The 22,660-nt window shown below is 44.9% G+C and overlaps 1 protein-coding gene across 15 annotated transcripts in view; it reads left to right on the forward strand.

The window, feature by feature from the left end:
* The window catches only part of RANBP3 (RAN binding protein 3), a 177,015-nt gene that overhangs the window by 124,896 nt on the left and 29,459 nt on the right, over positions 1-22,660 (forward strand). For 12 of the 15 annotated variants that reach the window (XM_027822109.3, XM_043535664.1, XM_043535662.1 and 9 more), the window contains 7 exons: positions 1,282-1,401; positions 7,129-7,232; positions 10,568-10,646; positions 11,856-11,958; positions 12,909-13,033; positions 14,892-15,012; positions 21,372-21,514. In XM_027822109.3, coding sequence (XP_027677910.1) covers positions 1,282-1,401; positions 7,129-7,232; positions 10,568-10,646; positions 11,856-11,958; positions 12,909-13,033; positions 14,892-15,012; positions 21,372-21,514 — 795 coding nt within the window. The remainder of the gene's footprint in view (positions 1-1,281; positions 1,402-7,128; positions 7,233-10,567; positions 10,647-11,855; positions 11,959-12,908; positions 13,034-14,891; positions 15,013-21,371; positions 21,515-22,660) is intronic. The other 3 variants (XM_043535665.1, XM_043535657.1, XM_043535659.1) reach the window with 1 other exon arrangement.

Raw genomic sequence — 22,660 nt, forward strand, 5'->3', positions numbered from 1 at the left:
GCCACTTGTTGATATCGTCTAAAGAAAAAAAAAACAGCCTGCAAGTAAGCGGAACCTTGCAATTATTCTCTTTAGAAGTGATCTTTGTGAATGTATTTGGAACATTGCAGTTATAAAGAAACTGTAATGCATATAGGTCTAATAGGTGTCTTTGTCTCCATTCTGTGAAGTATTTGCTCTTCGTTATCCCCTTATGTTATCAGTGGTTCTCTAGATGAACTATTCTATCTGGTCCAGTCAATATTTGTATTGGGGTCCCATTGTTCATGGAGGATAGATCCATCAGTGGCTATTAGCCAAGATGGTCAGGGATGTAGCCCCATGCTCTGGGTGTCCCTAAACATCTGACTGCCAGAAGCTGGGACTGGATCACAGGGGATGGATCATTTGATACACTGCCCTGTTTTCAGAGTAGCAGCCGTGTTAGTCTGTATCCGCAAAAAGAACAGGAGTACTTGTGGCACCTTAGAGACTAACAAATTTATTAGAGCATAAGCTTTTGTGGGCTACAGCCCACTTCATCAGATGCATAGAATGGAACATATAGATAGATAGATATAGATATACAGAGAAAGTGGAAGTTGCCATACAAACTGTAAGAGGCTAATGAATTAAGATGAGCTATTATCAGCAGGAGAGAAAAACTTTTTCTGTTTTTTTTGTTTTGTCCCTCTGAAGCATCTGGCACTAGCCTCTGTTGGAAGACAGGATACTGGGCTTAGATGGACCATTGGTCTGACCCAGTATGGCCATTCTAATGTTCTTACATTAATTGCTGATTTATTGTGGGTTTTTCCTATCATTATCCATAGACAAATTTTATAGTAACATTGACATGTTCATAGAATCATAGAAGATTAGGGTTCAAAGAGACCTCAGAAGGCCATCTAGTCCAACCCCCTGCTCAAAGCGGGACCAACTCCAACTAAATCATGCCAGCCAGGGCTTTGTCAAGCCGGGCCTTAAAAACCTCAAAGGATGGAGTTTCCACCACCTCCCTAGGTAACCCATTCCAGTGCTTCACCACCCTCCTAGTGAAATAGTTTTTCCTAATATCCAACCTAGAAATCCTGCACTGCAACTTGAGACCATTGCTCCTTGTTCTGTCATCTGCCACCACTGAGAACAGCCTAGCTCCGTCCTCTTTGGAACACCCCTTGTTCCTAGTGCATAGCATTAATTATTGGAAAGGAAAAAGTATAGTTTTTAACAAAAAATGTTATTCAACAAACTGATCTAATTTCTCTAGGCTTAATTTTTCTCCTTTTTTTTCCCCTTTAGGTGAAAGAATGTCAGAAAAATGAGTCTAACAATACTTCAGAGGATGAAAATGGCGAGAAATCAGAGCACAATGCACAGCAAGCATTTGTATTTGGGCAAAACTTAAGAGACAGAGTTAAGGTATATATTTAATCAGAAAAACAAAGATTATGTGATTGAATTTAAATGAAAGTAGCTACTCCAGGTGAAAACTTTAAAGTGAAAACATCCAGTATAAAAAGCTGGCTTCTGAATCCTGGGAACAAAGTGATGGCTTGGGCTTAAAATGCCCAGAGTTTGTTCTCTTTTTGTGTGTGTGATGGGGTGTGTATTTGAAAACTTCTGTAATTCTAGTTTGTTGTTCTTGGAGTGCTTGCTCATGTTGATTCCAAATAGGTGTGTGCATGCTATGTGCACAGTCACCAGAAGATTTTCCCCTAGCGGTATACATTGGTTGGCTCTGGAGCCCCCTGGAATCGCGCCTTCCTGGTGGTGCATATAGGGTCTTGCCGACCCCCGGCCTCTTCAGTTCCTTCTTACCATCTGGGGCGGTTGACTGGAGTGTATCTCTCTTGCATCTGCAAGTGCTGCCATAGTGGTCTTACCGTTTTCTCCCTTTATATAGTTTGTTAGTCAACCTGGGTATATATATTTAGTTTAGTGTAGTACTTTAGTGTACTTCTTTCCTGTCCTAGGACTGGACATGCCTCAGTCTCCAGGGTTTAAACTGTGCACGGCTTCCAATAAGCCTTGCCCAAGAGCGACCCTCACACTTCTTGTTTTAAGTGTCTGGAAGGATCCCATCAATAGGAGCGCTGCAAGATCTGCAGGGGATTTCGTTCCAGAGCTCAAAAGGAGAGGGATCAGAGGCTGAAGTTCCTCCGGATGGAGACAGCCCTTTGTCTCCACTCAGAGCCAAGTTCAGCTGAACTGGCACCCAGCACGTCCGCAATGGTGCAAAGTTGCACTGGCATTGACGAGGGAGACCTTTACACCAAAAAAGAACTATGTCTACAGATTCTCAACACCGGCAGGGCTCTCTGGTACATAGAGGCTCTGCTCACGGCACTGCTCCCAGTCACCGGAGCCACGCAAGAAGCAGAAGAAAACTGGCAGGGGGCGCTCATCCACGTCGAGGCCAGTACCGCAAAAGGACTTGAGCGGAGTGGGACCTGCACCAAGCCACTCAAGCTCTGCACTATCCAGCACAGCACCAGTGTCTCCGACCCCAGTGAGAGATCAGTCAAGTCTGGTGCCAATGGACTCCCCTCCTCGGGAGAGCTGTGGAGAGACACTGGAGCTGCTCTCCAGGCCTGAAACTTTTGAGGCAGCTAGGGAACTAATAGCCTTCATGGCATCGCCATCTCCCACCAGGCGACAGTGTGCACTGGGCCTGAAAGCGCCGGCACCACAAAGACTCCTGGAACCATCCTGAGGGAAGCCATCTATGGTACTGCACCGGTCTCCTTTGCCCCAGCACCACTCCCCAGTACCATCCGGGGGCAAGCCAGCTGTGCCGCCACACCAGTTCTCCCCTTTGGCCTGTCAGTGGCCCCTCGCATGTTCACCAAGTACATGGCAGTCGTCGCAGCTTTCCTGGGGAGCCACGGGGTCCATACCTCGACAACTGCTTGATCAAGAGCCGCAGCAGGGCTCAGGTAGAGGCACACGCAGACCTGATAAAATCAACTTTTGACAGGTTAGGCCTGCTGGTAAATGCAAAAAGGCAACCTTCGCTCCCACTCCGAATTCATAGGGGCAGTTCTAGATTCAAGACAAGCCAGAGCATTCCTACTAGAGTCTCGTTTCCAGGCTTTATGCTCCATCATAGAGGACCCCAGACGATACCCCACCACCATGGCACAGAACTGCCTGAAGCTTCTGGGGCACATGGCTGCCTGTACATATGTAGTACAGCATGCAAGGCTGCGGCTCAGGCCTCTCCAGTCTTGGCTGGTATCAGTGTATCGCCCAAGCTGAACAAGGACAAGGTAGTTGCACTTCCCCCACTGGCCATTGAGACTCTCCTGTGGTTGCTCAATCCTCAGACAGTCTGCACAGGAGTGCCCTTCTCCAGACCTCAACCCTTGCTGTCTCTATTTACAGATGCATCAGTGATGGGGTGGGGAGCGCATCTAGGGAGGCTCTGGACTTAAGGCCTCTGGTCCCAAGCGGAGCTGTCGCTTCACATCAACGTCAGAGAGCTAAGAGCAGTATACCTGGGCTGCCAGACCTTCCAAGCCCATCTGGAAGGAAAATATGTATCGGTCATGACGGCCAATACAACAATATCTTATATAAACACACAGGGTAGAGCATGCTCCTCTCCCCTATGCCAGGAAGCCCTCAAGCTGTGAGACTTCTGCATAACGCACTTGATACACCTAGAGGCATCTTGCCTTCTGGGATCCCAGAACAAGTTGGCGGACCATCTCAGCAGGTCTTTCCACAACCACGAGTGGTCCATTCCCCCAGACATCCTGAACAGCACCTTCCAATGGTGGGGAATTCCCCGTACAGACTTGTTCGCAACAAGACATAACAGGGAGTGTCTGCAGTTTTGCTCCTTCCTGAATCACAGCTTAGGCTCGATTGCAGACAATTCCTCCTTCCCTGGAAGGACCATCTTGTTAGAGAGCTTATTCCTTCACTCTCCCACTTCCCTGGTCCTTCTCGCATGAACAGAGAGCAACAATACCCGAAGTCCGAAGGTGCAAACAATTCGATGTTTATTGGGATGAACTTCCAGCAAGCTTAAATAAGAGTTCCTTTTTCCTTATTTTCGAATCCCAACTTACTTCCTGTTTGCCCCTAATTTATATAGTAATATTCTTAGCTATACCTTAACCAATCATTCTACTGAAATTTAACTAACCAATCCTAACATATTGTAACATGATTAGCTAACCAATTATATCCCACCACCTTCATTAGATTACACCCAGCAAAATTAATTATACAGCAGACAGAAGCAATCACAGAACCAGACAGAGATTATACAGACAAACAATAGCAAAGTGGGAACTATAATGACAAAACAATACAGAAGTGAGGATTTCACATCCCAGCTATTGATAAGTGAGTTCTTGCCAGATAGGATGCTATCAAACTAAGCTTCCTTTTACATTTTCTAGGCACTTCCCTTTCTCTGGAGGTGATAGGAATTATCAGGACAGGATTGTATTCAGGACAGGATTGTATTCCTAACAGCCCAATAGCACCTTCTTTCAATGTGACTAGTTTGGAATGTGAGGATGTGACTGTTCGCTTCCTGGCTTATGGCTGCCTCTGCTGCTTAGCCAAAGGCCTTAGCCTAAGCACAGGGCCTCAAACTGTCACAGTAAGAAAAGGCCCTTACACCAGCAGAAAGTGATTTTGATTGTTTCTTTTATACCTCTAGAACTAGCCAAGTGATGAGAATACCCCTAAATTCTTAAAGTACAGGCCTTTACAGACAGGCCTGATTATCTATATCCTAACACATCTGTTCTATGCATTTCCACCCATCCCACTCGTTCACAAAGTTGTCCTGAAGGTCAGAAGGGAAGGGTTGTCTTTGATATTGACAGTTCCAGCCTGACCCCATCAGCACTGTTGTACCACACTACTAGACCTGTCGGTGGAGACCCCAATCAGCCTGCCCCTAGTCCCAGACTTGATCACTCAGGACCACAGCCATCTTCAGCATCCTAATCTCAAGTGTCTCCATCTCACGGCATGGACGCTCCATGGCTAAACCCTTTTGGAGTTGGCTTGCTCAGGATCTGTTAGAGAAGTCCTCCTTGGTAGCAGGAAACCATCCACTAGGGCCACGTACATAGCTAAGCGGAAAAGATTCTCAGATTGGTCAATGCAAAGGGGCACTCCACCTGTACAGTCATCAATATCCGTCATCTTGGACTATCTGTTACACCTCAAGCAGCAAGGTCTGTCAGTGTCGTCAATAAATTTCACCTGGCTGCGATTTCAGCGTTCCACCCAGGCGCTGCTGGCCAATCAGTCTTCGTTAACCCTATTGTCAGCCATTTTCTTAAAGGACTAGATAGGTTATACCCTCAAGTGCAACAACCGATCCCTGCATGAGATCTGAACCTGGTGCTGTCTAGACTAATGGGACCCCATTTGAGCCCCTACCAACATGTTCACTACTTTACCTTTCCTGGAAAGTAGCATTCCTGGTGGCTATAACTTCAGCCAGGAGGGCATCTGAACTTAAGGCCCTGACATCCAATCTTCGATACATGATCTTCTATAAGGACAAGGTCCAACTTCGACCTCACCCAGCCTTCCTTCCGAAGGTAGTCTCTTAATTCCACTCAAACCAGGACATTTTTATTCCAGTCTTCTACCCAAAGCTGCACACCAGCAGCTGAGAGCAAAAGCTCCATTCCCTCGACGTCAGATGGGCATTGGCTTTTTATATTGAAAGGATAAAACCATTTTTGAAAGACAACTCAACTTTTCTTGGCAATAGCAGACAGAATGGAATGAAGGGAATGTCATCATGGATCATGTCCTGTATCTGAGCGTGCAACAAATTGGCAAAGATACCTGCCCCCACACTGACAGCACACTCCACAAGGGTGCAGGCATCCTCGGCAGCTTTCTGGCGCAGGTCCCGATCCAGGACATCTGTAGAGCTGCAACGTGTTCTTCAATCCACACCTTTGCTGCACACAATTGGATTACACAGTAAGCCAGGGACGATGCCGCATTTGATAGAGTGGTGCTACAATCTGCGACACAATGATCTACTTGGAGTCGACACAAGCAAGCACTCGAAGAAAAAACGGTTACCTACCTTTTCGTAACTGTTCTTCGAGATGTATTGCTCATGTCCATTCCAAAACCCACCCACCTACCCTTCTGTTGGAGTCAGCTGGCAAGAAAGCACTGAAGAGGCAGGATCCTTTATATTGCGCCATGAAGGCGTGACTCCAGGGGTCTCCAGAGCCAACTGACGGATACCGCTAAGGGAAAACTTCTGGCCACTATGCACGCGCACACCTACTTGGAATCAACATGAGCAACACATCTCAAAGAACAACAGTTACGAAAAGATTCCTAGGTAGGTAACCATTTATTCTATTTCCTGGATAAGCAGAACAGTATTAAGCATATAAATGTAGTATTAATTTCATTTCATATTAGCTTCCTATTTCAACTTTCAAACTATCATGAGTTCCTTTTGTTTGAATACATATATAAGGCATTATTTTCTAAAGCAGCCACCTAGAGTGTATTTGCAAATCCTACATTTGTGCAAACTGTGGACATTAGGGCAACAAAATGGTAACCATGTGCTTAAACCAAATCCATGCAGTACAGGTTCCAAGGGTGTTGCAGGGGCAAGAAGAGAGGACCTGGGGCAAAGCAGGCTTATACCTAAATATAGGCTAATTGAATTAGATTAACAAGAGGTATTGACAACCTAAAGAGAGGGGGTTTATGCAAGCATATGGGGGAGAGTGTGGCCAGTGGGAGTATGTGGCTCCTACACAACCTGACAGGAGGGAGATTGGCCAGAACTGCAGTGGGAGCAACACAGCTCAAAAAGTACCTAACTGTGATAGATTTAATAATGAAGGAGGAAAAGTTTTTGAGTATAAACCAATACAGTTTTAAAAGCAATTGCAATGCTGCTTGAGGGTGTCCCTGGTTCTTAATTTAGCTATATATGAATTCAGTACACTGGCACTCCTATAGGAATGCAGCTTGCAACAAGAAGAAATTTGTTGTAATGGGAAATACACTTTGGTCTTACTGTTAAGTGTATATGAGCGAAAGTACATATTTTGTGAGACAATAGTTCTGATGATCTTGGTTTTGGTATTGTTAATTGTGTATAAATGTCTATCTCTTTTGTAGTTGGGAAATGAAAGTGATGAAACAGCTGATGTACAGAATGCTGGGCTTCCAAGCTCGGAAACGCCATCGGCAACAAACTACTTTCTGCAGTACATCAGTTCCAAGTAAGACGGCAAATAAATTCAGAGCAACTTACTTTACCGTAGTATATGTAGAGCGTTAATAGTAGTGTTGCTGTCTACCAGAGGCCGGGTTCTGTTTGAACTGTTTGCACTTTCTTGAGGCTGCTACCTTGTTCTTCAGATTCCTATTTTTTTGTTTTTTAAAAAATACAGTATGTTATTAGTTCTTATGGTTGCAAAGGATAGCTTCAGGAGGTGCAGAGTATGACAAATGCAGCCTGCCTGAATTTGCGGAGAGCTTGAAATGAACCTGGCACCAAGTATTGCCAAGATCCTCTTCCACTGAAGGGATCGCATGTACTCAGAAAGCTGTTCAGGCTGCATGGATCTGATTATCCTATGACAGCTAACAACCAGATCACTTTCATCCCTTGAGTTTAACCATTAACTCTAAAAGAATGCATGACGCAAGACGCATGAAGCTGGTTGATAAGAAACCCAAGTTAACTGGTAGTTTTTCTAAATGAGGAAGGAATTAGAAAGAAGGAATTCAGGTGAGAAATAAAGTGCAAATTTTTCTCAATAACCGATCACTGGAACAACTTACTTAGGGATGTTGTGGATTCTCCATCACTCGAAGTCTTCAGTATTGAATGTCTTTCTGCAAGAGCTACTCTAGCTCAGCTAGAAGTTACGGATTTGATTCAGGAACCACGGGGTGAAATCTGTGGCCTGTGTTATTCCGGAGGTCAGACTAGATGATCATATGCTCCCTTGTGTCTTTAAAATCTGTAAATAACTCTGAAATGTGTGAAATGCCACATTCCTTTTAATGGGATGTTGATTCAGATGCTCAGTGATAATTTAAAAGTCGTCATTGCTCGTTGTTTCACTGCTGATCAAAACAGGCAAGAAAGGAGAGGGATGATCTTATATTTAAGATCAGCACAATCTGCAAATGTGTGACCTCTCAATTTGGTGTCACTAGTGGATGGTGGTTGACAATACCACCACTTTCCACACCCTCCAATTCTACCTGTGGAGCAAAAGGCCCGAAGGGAAGGAGCAGAGCAGATGATTCCCATATTCCTGACCAAAGTAGCAGGAGTCACCCTACTCTGGTGGTGGATATGGGTCCCAGCTGCTTCCTGGCTGCTGCTGGTTCCTCTGATGGAGATTGTCTGCAGACTGAAGAAAACGTCGTTGCAACTGTGATGTTTTCAAGTTTTTCTTTGCAACCATGAAAACTCTGTGACAGCCATGAAGAAACATAATTAGATTCTGATGCTGTCACATGACTGGTAGCAGGACCTGCCTTGGCCTTAATGTGTATGTATCTGAACCCACTGAGGGCCCTATTAAACACCTGTGATCTAGATTGGTCATCTACACAATCTACTGAGAGTGATGTCTCAAGTTGGCACAACTGAGCTTGTGTGTGGGTGTGGAGCTTGAGAATTCAACTCCTTCTCCCTGATTTGAGCCCTGACTGTGGTCAGAGCAACAGACTTAGTATTTCAGACTTTGGACACACAGTGATGGTTGCATGACTGATTTTTCTTCAAAGGCTTTATTCATAGAATCATAGAATATCAGGGTTGGAAGGGACTTCAGGAGGTCATCTAGTCCAACCCCCTGCTCAAAGCAGGACCAATCCCCAACTAAATCATCCCAGCCAGGGCTTTGTCAAGCCTGACCTTATTGTGTGTGTATGTTATATCAATCTGCATTTAACAGAGAACAGCTTGTGTCTCATGGTGAACATTTTATCTGCAAAAGGCTCTGCATGTATGTTGTGTATTTACAGTTCTTCTAGTATGTGTCAGTGTGGATCCCACTGTTGTAGCACACATTTTTCATGCACATGAGATTAGATTCTTTTGAACATCAGCGTTCATTGCTGCTGCACATGCGCCTTGCGCCCTCTCATGCAAGAATAAAGATTCCTGACATTGCAATCTGTTACCCAAGATAAAATAAAACCAGGCTACACTAGTGCAGACTTGCCATGGGTCATTAGGCCATTTGTTGGCATGCACATATGAGATGCTGCTTGCCAGACTTCACCTGCAGCCCTTCAATTCTGGCTCAGGTCAGTCAGCTGGAACTAGTGCTCTTGACTGTAGGAGGTGCCTGAATACAGCATCTTTAGGGCCCTACCAAATTCACGGCCATGAAAAATGCGTCACCAATGTGAAATGCAGTCTCTGCCCGTGAAATCTGGTCTTTTGTGTGGTTTTACCATATACTGTTAAGATTTCACAGGGGAGACCAGCATTTCTCAAATTGGGAGTCCTGACCCAAAAGGGAGTTACAAGGGGGGTCACAAGGATATTTTAGGGGGGTTGTGGTATTGCCACCCTTACTTCTGCACTGCCTTCAGAGCTGGACAGCCAGAGAGCGGCGGCTGTTGGCCGAGCACCCAGCTCTCAAGGCAGCATTCCGCCAGCAGCAGCACAGAAGTAAGAGTGACCATACCCTACCATGCCACCCTTTCTTCTGCACTGCTGCCTTCAGAGCTGGGCGGACAGAGGGTGGTGCCTGCTGACTGAGGGCCAAGCTTTGTAGGCAGAAGTGCAATATGATACCATACCATTCTTACTACTTTGCTGTTGCAGACAGTGGCTCTGCCTTCAGAGCTGGACTCCAGGCCAGCAGCTGCCACTCTCCAGCTACCCAGCTCTGAAGGCAGCGCTGCTCTAGGGGTTTAAAACCCAAAGCCCCTGCCTCATTAACAAGTTGGAAAACAGCCAGTCTTGGTGCCAACTATTCAGTCAAATGCAAGACTGAGAAAAAACTGCCAAGGTGGCTGCCAAGCGCTGTAAGGGTAGCAGTACCGTAACCCCCCTACAATAACCTTGCAAGCCCCCACAGATCCTTTTTGGGTCAGGACTCCAACAATTATAACACTGTGAAATTTCAGATTTAAATATTTGAAATCATGAAATTTACTATTTTAAAAATCCTGCGACCACAAAATTGACCAAAATGGACTGTGAATTTAGTAAGGCCCTAAGCATCTTGCTAGATCTTTTGATACTGGATAGACTCTTAGGATACACTAGGTGATGGTCAGATTTCTCAGTGTGTAATTTAAACATAGATATTTGGAGGCTAGTACTCAGAAAAAATCTCCAATTATGATAAAATACTTCTTTATTCTAGGAGAAAGTGTTTGGGGACATTAAGTCCCATAACCAGTTATTGCTGTGTTGCTCAGTGTTGCATCCTAATTAATCAAACACACACTTGTTTCATAGTTTTATTTAACAGAAAACTCAAGTTCAAACCAGTGATAATTCCTCCCTTGTTCTTGCAATTTTAGTGATTATGGAAACATCTGTTTGCACTATATTAATGAAAACATTTCTCTCCAGTTTAGAGAACTCAACAAACAATGCAGATGCTTCCAGCAACAAATTTGTATTTGGACAGAATATGAGTGAGAGAGTCTTGGTGAGTGTTAGTAGTTAAATGTAATATTTCTTTGAGTATTATCCATGTGATATGAATGCCTCATGCATGTCTGGTCAGCAGTGTCTCTTGGGGCTGCACGTGAGCCTTGAGTGTCTTTGTGGCTCCCACCCAAGGACATTCAGATGAGTGTGTCCCCCCCGACTGCCACTTGATTCCTTCCTACCACCCATGGCAGTGAACCAGAACACAGCACTGTTTGTCCCACTTGCTACAGCAATCTTCTCCCCTGAAACCTTCTCCCTTGCGAATGACTATTGTCAGTCTAATTTAGTGAACTTTTTCGTAGTTAATAGTTCAGGATAGCTGTCTGCCACCTTGGCAGTTTTTTCTCAGTCTTGCATTTGACTGAATAGTTGGCACCAAGGCTGGCTGTTTTCCAACTCGTTAATGAGGCAGGGGCTTTGGGTTTTAAACCCCTAGAGCAGTCTTGTGTCAGTTACTGATGGCCACGCAAGGTGCCTGATCTCTCAGAAGGCCATAGCTGTGACCGATGGGATGTCCTTTTCCAGCAGGATCCAACAAGCCGTGGCTGCCACATGAGTCTGTGCTTCCTAGAGCAGTCCATGAAGGTGACTTTGGATTCAAATTACCAGGAACCCAGTTTGTGATGAGAGTGCGCCACTCACAGTTCCCAAGATAGAGCATTTTGGCTACAGCAGAGCTTGCTTCCCTCTCCCAGGGCTGTTTCTGCTCCAAAGAAACATCTGGCACCAGCACTCCCACTCAGAGCTGAGGAGGGAGAAGATGAGTCACATAAGTCTCCCTTGCAAGGGATTCCAGGTCCAATCCATGTAGCATCAATCTATCTGGTGGAGAAGCCAGCTATCTTGATGCCAAAGACACATTGCATGATTCAGCACCCTCAGCTTCCACCCTGGCACCACAGAATTACCAGCTGCTGGTGCTAGTGTGGCCTGCATTGATAGCAAGGGGTCCATTATTTCTTTTTCAGTGCTATACACCACCATCCTGCCATGCTAGCACCCCTCCTTTCCGCATCATCAGGTCAGTCAGAGTAGTCGGGAGTAATGCTACAATTTGTACTAAGGAACTATGTACTCCAGGGAATACCAGATACTGGTACCTTTATAAAATTACTAAAGGTGGAGGACTGCCTCAAGAATCACATTACTGTTCTTGTTTTTTGCAAATCCAAAAGTTCATCTATTCTGCCTCTTTTCCCTACAGAGCCCACCAAAATCAAATGAAGCTGGTACAGAAAGTAGCAAGGAAAATGCTGCTACAGAATCTGGCTCTGAATCTTCTTCACAGGAAGCTACTCCAGAGAAAGGTAAATAGTGGAATATTTTTTAGAACTAATTCTTAGAAACAGTGTTCTGTTACTGCTTGTTTTATGCCTAATCCTTGTTAAGTGCTTGCAGTTGGGGTTTTATTACCATATGAAAATATAAAACCTCCCCATGCCTTTATTGTCCCTTCCAGCCAACGTTTTTTTAAAAAGTGGAGGGGGAGGTTCCTTGGTCCCCTCGAGGTCTGGGGAGGAGTGGGGTGTTGTGTGTTAACAGCCCATCCAGGCTGCTCTAGCATTGTCAGGGGTACTATTGTTCACTGCATGTGGATCAGGAGTATCTCCAGCAGTGTGAAAGTGGCAGAAATTCGGAGGGCATGTAGTCAGCCCTGTTTTATTACAGAAGGTTGGTGGCAAGGGATTATTTTTATTCTGTTTAATGGTTGCTGGATGTAATGTAAACTGAACCTGAGTAAGTAGTGTTTATAGTCAGAGACTATAAAATAAAGGGCTGCATTTTCAAATGCAGGTATGTCTGTGTTACCTGTAGCAATGCAGACATTAATGTTACACTGTAGAGGTGAGCATAAGTATCTGTTTTGCACAGATTTTGCAAAATCCTCTTCTTAGAGAGACTCAGATAATTTATGGAACAAATTTTCAGCGTTACCAGTATCTGTGTTTGGGAATTTTTTCCCCCTCTTGATTATGGTTTTAAGAAAAGAAGAGGAACCATACCTGAAAAGACAGACAAAACTTTCTTCAGACTTCATATCCATTTCTAGATCCTGTTACAAGCACAATTGGCTGGGCACTGAGAACCTGTCAGGATGACAATTGCACAAGACAGTTATGCTCCAGAGGAAAAGCATATTAACTGGTAGCTTATTCAAGTAAATGGCAGGCTCTGTGTAGATGCACATGGGCATCCATCTGTATGACATGGATCTATGTGACTACTTCCCAAAATAAACTTGTAAAATGTTGTTCAGCTAATAATATTTCAGAATCACTGGCAGAGTCTGCAGCAGCCTATACTAAAGCAACAGCAAAGAAGTGTTTGCTGGAGAAGGTAGAGGTGATCACTGGGGAAGAAGCAGAGAGCAATGTGCTACAGGTAAGAAATTGTTCACACAATTGACCTTCAGTCTTGTTGGGGTTCATATGATCATCCAGCTGTATTCATTCTATAACGATTGCTTGCCACTATTAATTTCCCATTCAAGTTCTTGCAACTCAGCTTCATGGCACCATCCTATATGCTTTCCTATGTTATATAACTGAGACAGGTCTTTTTGTTGAAATTGTTACTGCTCTTTATCTTAAACAGGACACAATTTAATGAACTATGGTTAGATTTCAGGATTCAGACAATCAAAATAAAAAGTCCTTCTCAAATCAATGCTGTTTCCCTAGTTGAGACTGTGGAATGAACCTCTAAGAACCACAAATGACACCACCTTATGTTGTAAGAGCAAGATGCTCTTGCTCTTCAACTTGCCTTTCCTAATCAGACACAGTCCATGGCATGTATACATTTTAAAAAATTAAATACATAATTTAAAAAGACGCAACGTAGTGTATGTGATGGGATCGGTCACAGAAACCCCCTTGGGACTGTCACCTGATGTGCTGAGACTTCCTCTGAGCCCATTTTCTCTGCCAGTTTGGGCCTCCAGAACCCTGCCTTGTCGAGCCAGACACACCAGTCTGCTCCAGCACAGACCCAGGGTCTGAACCATGCGCCCCAAAGCTGAAGACTTAACTGAAAACAGCTTAAGAAGTGCTCCTGTCTCTAGCACCCACCCAATGGGATCCAAACCCCAAATAAATCAGTTTTACTCTGTATAAAGCTTATATATGTATATGTCCACCCTCTACAACACTGATAGAGAGATATGCACAGCTATTTGCTCCTTGCTAGCTATTTGCTAACTTGTAAGTTAATTACTTACTCTGGGTTAATTAATAAGCAAAAGTGATTTTATTAAATATAAAAAGTAGGATTTACGTGGTTCCAAGTAATAACAGGCAGAACAAAGTAAATTACCAAGCAAAATAAAACAAAACACGTAAGTCTAAGCCTAATACATTAAGAAGCTGATTACAGATGAAATCTCACCCCCAGGGATGTTCCAATAAGCTTCTTTCACAGACTGGACTCCTTCCTAGTCTGGGTCCAATCCTTTCCCCTGGTTCAGTTCTTGTTAGCTCCAGCTCAGGTGGTAACTAGGGGATTTCTCATGACTGGAACCGCCTTTTTTCTGTTCCACCCCCTTATATAGCTTTGGCACAAGGCAGGGATCTTTTGTCTCTCTGGGTCCCCACCCCTCCTTCTGAATGGAAAAGCACTAGGTTTAAGATGGATTTCAGTACCAGGTGACATGGTCACATGTCCTGTGAGACCCCAAGCCTTCATTCTTCCTGGCCTGACTCAAAGGAAGGCTTGCAAGTAAACAAAGCCATTTACAAGCAATTGTCCTAGTTGATGGGAGCCATCAAGATTCCAAACCACCATTAATGGCCCACACTTCGCATAATTACAATAGGACCTGAGTTATATTTCATATTTCTAGTTTCAGATACAAGAATGATGCATTTTATACAAATAGCATGACCACACTCAGTAGATTATAAGCTTTGTAATGATACCTTACAAGATACCTTTTGTATGAAGCATATTCCAGTTACATTACATTCACACTCATAAGCATATTTTCATAAAGTTATATGGAGTGCAATGTCACAGTATATTTTGAGGGCTTTAGTTGCCAGAGAGAATATAAGACTTTAGTTTCCAGGGTATTAATCTAGCACATTTTAGAAGCCTGAAATTTCACTGTAGTGAATACCTTTGAAATCTATTCAAATGGAGATTGGGAGATTTTTGGTTCAGTAATCATGATATATTCTGTAATTATAGTCAACCATTACATTAAAGAACTTCAGCAAGAAGGCATTTTTTTCCCCTCCAGATACAATGCAAGTTGTTTGTGTTTGATAAGAACTCTCAGTCTTGGGTGGAAAGAGGTAGAGGACTTCTGAGACTCAATGATATGGCATCAACAGATGATGGAACATTACAATCTCGACTAGGTAAGATGAGCTGTGGGAAGTGAATTATTGGTATGATATTCAGTGTTACTACCACAAAATGCTTCCTTGATAGTTGGAGGCATCCACTTTGGGTTACTGTGTCTAATCATAGCAGTTTTTTTAAAAAAAGCAGTAAAATTTGAAGTTCATGTCAGTCTCCCAGGATGGCCCTTCTGTTACACTTTAATGTGCAGATTAGAGCTTGTCTGAAAATACCAGTTCATTGAACATGAAACTTCTCTGCAAAGCAGTTGGAACCCTCCCAGCTTACCTGCTGTGGAGCTCCACCATGCAGTCTGCCCCAGGACTGAAGACCACAGGTTTCTTGGGTCCATGGCTCTGCGGCAGCCCCGCCATGCAGTCTGCCTCCAGAGGACTCCAGGCTACTAGGGTGTGTGGCTCTTGGACAACCCTGTCATACCTGGCTTTCCAGACTTCCTGCTGTGGAGCCTAGGAATGAGAGAGCCCTGGGGACTCGCGGGGTTTCCAGGCTTACTGCTGCAGAAGCCTAAACTGGGAGTCTAGGAGTCCTGGGATTGGCTCCCAGGGTCTGCATCTCTAGGGCAGCCCAGCCAAGTGGACTATCCCAGGGCTTCAGACTCCTGGGCCAGCTGGCTCCCTGGGGTGCCAAGCAGGCCAGGAAGCCTTGGGGTCAATAGCACTGGGCAGTCTGCCTGGCAGGGTTGCCCAGAGGTGCAGATCCTGGGAGCCCTGGCAGCTGCTGAGTGAAATTGAGAATGTCAAGAATGTCAGTTTGACTCAGTGAGACAAGGTCTGTAGCTTCTCTCACCAACAGAAGCTGATCCAATAAAAGATATTCCCTCATCCACCTTGTCCCTTTATTATCTAGGGACTGACATGTCTATAACACAGCATACAATTTCACTCACTGTCTGCTGGTTCCAGGGAGCAAATTGCATTTCTGAAACGTTGTGTGTTGGTGTTTCTGAAACAAATATTTCTGGGAATTTCCAGTTTGCTTATGAGCCAGAAATCCTGGATTTTGGACAGATCTAGTGTAGATTTCCTAAAGCGAAGAGGGGAATCTCTTTGCAGATTTGGTGCTCTGATCGCCAAGCTGCTTGTTATCCCACTGCAGGTAACACATTCCTAAAAGCATAAAGAACATAGTTATTTCTGTGGAATGTTTGTCCTTTAAAATCAAGCAGGCTTCAGCAATTGGAATATTGGCGGCTAGAAGTTCTTATAATATCGTGTATACCTAATCACTTAACCTCATATTTACATCTATAGAAAAACACGACTCTATAACTTTGTCTCCTAATATCAGCCTTCTCCCAGGTTTCCCTCTGGTTGCTAATGTGTAAACTAAAAGTACAGCTTGATTTAGGGTAGAAAATATCATTCCTGCTTCCGTGGCATTGCTATGCAGCTGCATATTTTGTGGGGGTATATAATGTAGCTGCTTAAAGTTGTTGACATCTGTGCATTAGGCTGCGGCTGTTTCTTAAACAGCTAACTGTGGATTAAGTCATATATAGTGTACTTTTCTCTTCCTTGATATAATAAAGGCGCATGAGTGACTAGGTTGAGCAGAGCTTGTTTAATGATTGAAAAATAAATCAAAGTGCTCAAAAATCCACATGTGTAGACATAGTGTTTAGTAAATTGCTGTGCCTCATTGGGCCATGGGGTAGCAATTAGCTGTACAAATTTGGGTAACTTAGTTAAGTGGATCCTGAGATACAATACCTGGAGTGGGAGATGAGATTGATCAATAAAATTTTCCAATTTTTGTAACTTTTTTTTGCACTTGTCTGTGGCTCAAACTATGGCACTAATCTGTACCATCCTGTGATTACCTGATCAGATTGGACCTTTTTTCCTCCTCCCTGTGGCCCTCCAATCTGACGAAGAGTATGAAGAGGCCACTGAGGCGGGCAGAGTTGATAGATTAGTTGGTAGCAAGGTGTGCCCAAGAAACCACCACAACGGATGCCCATCAGTCATGCCCTTCTCATTACTACCCCTATCTTTCTTTTTTTTAAAGGGAATTCATTGCCAACAAATGTTGTTAGCACAGGCTTAAGGTTGCCAAGCACTGCCTTGTACCCTTCCAGAATTTGAATAGAGTCACAGAGTAAGTCCAAAAGGGGCTATTAGCATCTAGTTTGACCTCCTGTATATCACAGCCCATTCAATTTCACTCAGTCACCCCAAAGAGTGGCTAAACTTAAACTTTGGAAAACCAGAAAATACAGAGTTAAGGTAACGTCTCATACACCACAACCTTCCACTCCCCAACTTTAACCCTGTCCTATTCAAACAATGCCACGGCTTGGCCTTGTCAGAGATCATGACACTGTTCTTCCTGAGTATGCAAAGGAGAGGAGAAAGTATTAAAGTAATGGTGGGAAGTGGGAACTCTTAGGCCTTGTCTTGAGTTGGATAAATATCGAATTTAGGTTAGACTTAGTGAAGAGAAGCTAACTAAGCCTGACCTACATTTGACCACTTTAGTTACTCAAGATAAACCTCAGACTTGCCAGATATTAACAGCTGTTCATCCTTGTCCTAAGAATTCCTTCTGGAACCTCCCCTTCAGCTATAAGAACGGCCATACTGGGTCAGACCAAAGGTCCATCAAGCCCAGTATCCTGTCCTCTGACAGTAGCCAATGGTAGGTGCCCCAAAGGGAATGAACAGACAGGTTATCATCAAGTGATCCATGCCCTGTCACCCAATCCCAGCTTCTGGCAAACAGAGGCTAGGGACACCATTCCTGCCCATCCTGGCTAATAGCCATTGATGGACCTATCTTCCATGAATCTATCTAGCTCCCTTTTGAACCCTGTTATAGTATTGGCCTTCACAACACCCTCTGACAAGGAGTTCCAGAGGTTGACAGTGCATTGCGTGAAAAAATACTTTCTTGTGTTTGTTTTTTTTAAACCTGTTACCTATTAATTTCATTTGGTGGCCCCTTGTTCTTGTATTATGAGAAGGCATAAATAACACTTCCTTATTTACTTTCTCTATACCACTCATGATTTTATAGACTTCTATCATATCCCCCCTTAGTTGACTCTTTTCCAAGCTGAAAAGTCCCAGTCTTATTAATCTCTCCTCATACGGAAGCTGTTCTATACCCCAAATGATTTTTGTTGCCCTTTTCTGAACCTTTTCCAATTCCAGTATATCTTTTTTGAGATGGAGTGATCACATCTGCAGGCAGTATTCAAGGTGTGGGCGTACCATGGATTTATATAGAGGCACTATGATATTTTCTGTTTTATTATCTATCCCTTTCTTGATGATTCCCAACATTCTGTTTGCTCTTTTGACTGCCGCTGTACATTGAGTGGATGAATTTAGAGAACTACCCACAATGACTCCAAGATCTCCTTCTTGAGTGGTAACAGCTAATTTAGATGCAGTCATTGTATATGTATAGTTAGGATTATGTTTTCCAATGTACATTACTTTGCATTTATCAACATTAAATTTCATCTGCCATTTTGTTGCCCAGTCACCCAGTTTTGTGAGATCTTTTTTAGCTCTTCGCAGTCTGCCTGGGACTATCCCTGACTGAGCCTTGTGGAGCTTTGAGGTGGACCACGAGATTGCTAGAATTCCCCAGAACAGTAGTGCTGCAGAGGACAGGGAGGGTGTATGAATGCCAGTGTGGATGTGGGGTTCTGATAGGCACTGTGAATATGCAAGAGAGTGTCAGAAGGGGATGAAGCACTCTTGTGTTCCCCTATCTTCTCAACATACCCAATGAAATGTCTGCCTCTGGATGGGACAGTGGTAGACATTCCAGCAGCTCCCCAACCTTATAGATATTTGACTCCTTCATACATTTTTAGATTTTTGGAATCAAGAAGGGCCATTGTGATCATGATCGTGTACCTGGACCTCCTGCATAGCAGAGCCCAGAAATTAGATTGCCCTGATTCCTCTAATTGCAGCTGCACTGCTCCTCAGTCGGCAGGGTGAGCTCTGGCAATTTGCTGCAGCTAATGCCTGGATCAACACAGCTCCCTCTAGCACAGTGAGGGGGCAGCAAGTACATCAGAGGTCTTGATGGTATAGAATTGGGTTGGACCCACCCAGCACAACACAGAAGTGGCAGATGTTGTTAGGGATGGGTCAGGTTTGGCCCCAATGCCTATTGCCAGCTACAAGAGAGAGAACGGGGTGGGCAAACTACGGCCCACGGGCCGGATCTGGCCCCTCAGGACTTTGGATCTGGCCTGCGGGATTGCCATGAAGCAGCCGGCACCTTGTCCCGGCGGCTCCTGGGGGAGGGGGAGCAGAGGGCTCAGCGTGCTTTCCTTGCCTGTGGATACCTCCCCCAAAGCTCCCGTTCGCTGGGAACAGGGAACCGTGGCCAATGGGAGCTTCGGGGGAGATACCCACAGGCAAGGGCAGCGTGTGGAGCCCTCTCCCCCAGGAGCCGGGGCCCAGGCAGGCAGGGAGCCTGCCTTGGCCCTGGTGCGCACCGCTGCCACCATGGAGCCTGAACCCCTCCTGCCCCCTGGCTGCACCCCAACTCCCTGCCGTGAGCCCCCTCCCGCACTGTGCACCCCCTCCACCCCAATCCCCTTCCCTGAGCCCCCTTGTATACCCCGCACCCCTCTTCTGCCCCAACCCCTTGCCCTGAGCCCTTTCCTTCACACTGCACCCCCTCCCACACCCCACACTCCCTCCCGTACCCCAACCCCCTGACCCAGCCCTACATTCATGGCCCTGCATGCAATTTCCCCACCCAGATGTGGCCCTTGGGCCAAAAAGTTTGCCCACCCTGGGGTAGAGTGATGGAATTATGGCTGTATAGAGATGTGGTGTGGGAGACATTATCTTAACTCTCTCCTGATTTTAAGAGGTTTTAATGTAGCCACTGTTCACGTCCTAAAAATACACAAGGCATTGCTAGATAACTTTGTTAATGCGGTAAAAGTTCTTGGGCAGTAAAAACAACGAGGAGTCCGGTGGCACCTTAAAGACTAACAGATTTATTTGGGCATAAGCTTTCGTGGGTAAAAAAACCCACTTCTTCAGATGCATGGATACAGACTAACATGGCTACCCCTCTGATTCTTTGGCAGTGAATACAATATAAAGATTTTATAAATTCCTCACCATGTCTTATGCATCGATAAACATACAGTCTTTAAAGATGAGTAAATATATGCTAAGGAATGATCCTATGCTTTCTGGAAGCTGGAGTTTTCCATCTCTAGTCTGTAATATATAAATAGAGACTTTGGGGCTGATTCTGGTGTCCTCCCTGGCCCCTATACATTCCTTCAGCAAAGTAATGGATCTACTGTGAATGACACTAAACTGAGAGGAGATGCCCTGGAGGGTAGGGATAGGATACAGACAAATTAGAGGATTGGGTCAAAAGAAATCTGATAAGGTTCAACAAGGACAAGTGCAGAGTCCTGCACTTAGGAAGGAAGAATCCTAGAGACGGAGTGGCTAGGCAGCAGTTCTGCAGAAAAGGACCTAGGGGTTACAGGGGACGAGAAGCTGGATATGAGTCAAGAGTGTGCCCTTGTTGCCAAGAATGCTAACAGCATTTTGAGCTGTATAAGTAGGAGCATTGCCGGTAGATCGAGGGACTTGATCATTCCCCTCTGTTCAGCATTGGTGAGGCCTCATCTGGAGTATTGTGTCCAGTTTTGGGCCCCACACTACAAGAAGGATGTGGAAAAATTGGAAAGAGTCCAGCGGAGGGCAACAAAAATGATTAGGGGGCTGGAGCACATGACTTACGAGGAGAGGCTAAGGGAACTGGGATTGTTTAGTCTGCAGAAGAGAAGAATGAGGGGGGATTTGATAGCTGCTTTCAACTACCTGAAAGGGGGTTCCAAAGAGGATGGATCTAGACTGTTCTCAGTAGTAGCAGAAGACAGAACAAGGAGTAATGGTCTCAAGTTGCAGTGGGGGAGGTTTAGGTTGGATATTAGGAAAAACTTTTTCACTAGGAGGGTGGTGAAGCACTGGAATGGGTTACCTAGGGAGGTGGTAGAATCTCCTTCCTTAGAGGTTTTTAAGGTCAGGCTTGACAAAGCCCTGGCTGGGATGATTTAGTTGAGGATTGGTCCTACTTTGAGCAAGGGGTTGGATTAGATGACCTCCTGAGGTCCCTTCCAACCCTGATACTCTATGAATCTACCTAAGTCTGATTCTTCTAGTTATGCTTTCTCAGTGCTTTTCCCCTTTGCTACTTGTCTTGAAGAGCCGTGCAAGTTGTATATAAACAGGACTCTCCTTTTTAAAAAAAAAAAAAAAAAAAGTTCTGAAAGTGACAATAGGGTTCTTGGAGTCTTCTGCGATGTCCAAATGTCCAGTGTCTCCTGCTAATTTACTTTGTATGTTGATTCTAGTAATGCGGACTCAGGGGAGTCTCAGGTTAATCCTGAACACCAAGCTCTGGGCTCAGATGCAGATTGACAAAGCCAGTGAAAAGAGTATTCGTATCACAGCCATGGATACAGAGGACCAGGGAGTCAAAGTTTTTCTGATATCGGTGAGTGTTCTTTGTTTACTCTCTAATTTTCCTGCCAAAAAGAGTTGTTCTTCAAATAGAATTCATATGGTTGCTCCATTTCAGGTGTGCGGGCACCCCACATGCCTTCAATCAGAGATTTTCATTAGCAGTGTCCATTCATCCCACACATGGACCCTTATGCTTCCTTGTGCCCTGCACTGATGGGCAAACCACCCTCAGTTCCTTCTTGACTGCCTCGGCCTGCGATGGAGCTTTAACATGTCCACATTGAGTGTGCCTTGGCTAAAGTTTTTTTCTTATACTAGCTAGTTTAGTTTAGCCTAGTCTAGTTTGTTGGTTAGATTAGCTTAATTTAATAGTTGAGAGGATAGGTTTTTTCCCTCTCTCCTCCCTCCGGGAAGGCTCACTTCCGTTGGGAGGGCATTCCCAGCTTGCCAGCGTTCAAATACTGCCCCGCTTAGATTAAGTTGAGGCTTACTAATGATGGAGCATTTTCTTTGCCTCACTCCAGAGCCAGGTCAAGAGAATCTCTCTCTTTTTCCCGCCCCCAGTACAGCAGTCTCTGGGCTGATTCCAACTCCCCTTAGGCCTTGGCTCAGCAGTCCCCCAGAAATGGGAAGACTCCAGAGACCTCCTCAAAAGATCCCAGAAAGAGGAGCTCTGACTTCTTTCAGAAGGAGCCTGCTCCACAAAGATGTTGGTCTCCCTGTAGGTCGATGGTCTCAGAACTTCAACCTCTCAACCCAGTACTGTAGAGATATCAGTGGGGCAGGAAAATCCTGGCGCTTTTCCAAGAACAACCATGGCTCTGAGAGTGCTTTTGTACTGTCCAGACACAATAAAGATGGCAAGGAGAGACACTTCTCCAAACCAGTACCATTGGACCTGGCGCTAACCTGGTATCTCCCCCAAAGCGTTCCTCAGCATCATACAAGCCTAAGTATCTGACTCCGTCAACGCCCACCTTGGAGTGCTCTAAATCTCAGCTACCATCTATCTCTACAAACAACCTTGGTTGCTACCTCCTCTCCTGTATGGTCCCCGACAATGGTCATCCTGGGCAGCATACCATCAACAGTTGTTAAAGGCATTTAGCTCCACCCTCTGGGACTATAGGGACACAACCTCCTCCTCTACAGCCTCAGCAGGAGGAGATGTTTGAGG

The sequence above is a fragment of the Chelonia mydas genome, chromosome 25, assembly GCF_015237465.2.
Source record: "Chelonia mydas isolate rCheMyd1 chromosome 25, rCheMyd1.pri.v2, whole genome shotgun sequence".
NCBI classification, from domain to species: domain Eukaryota; kingdom Metazoa; phylum Chordata; order Testudines; family Cheloniidae; genus Chelonia; species Chelonia mydas.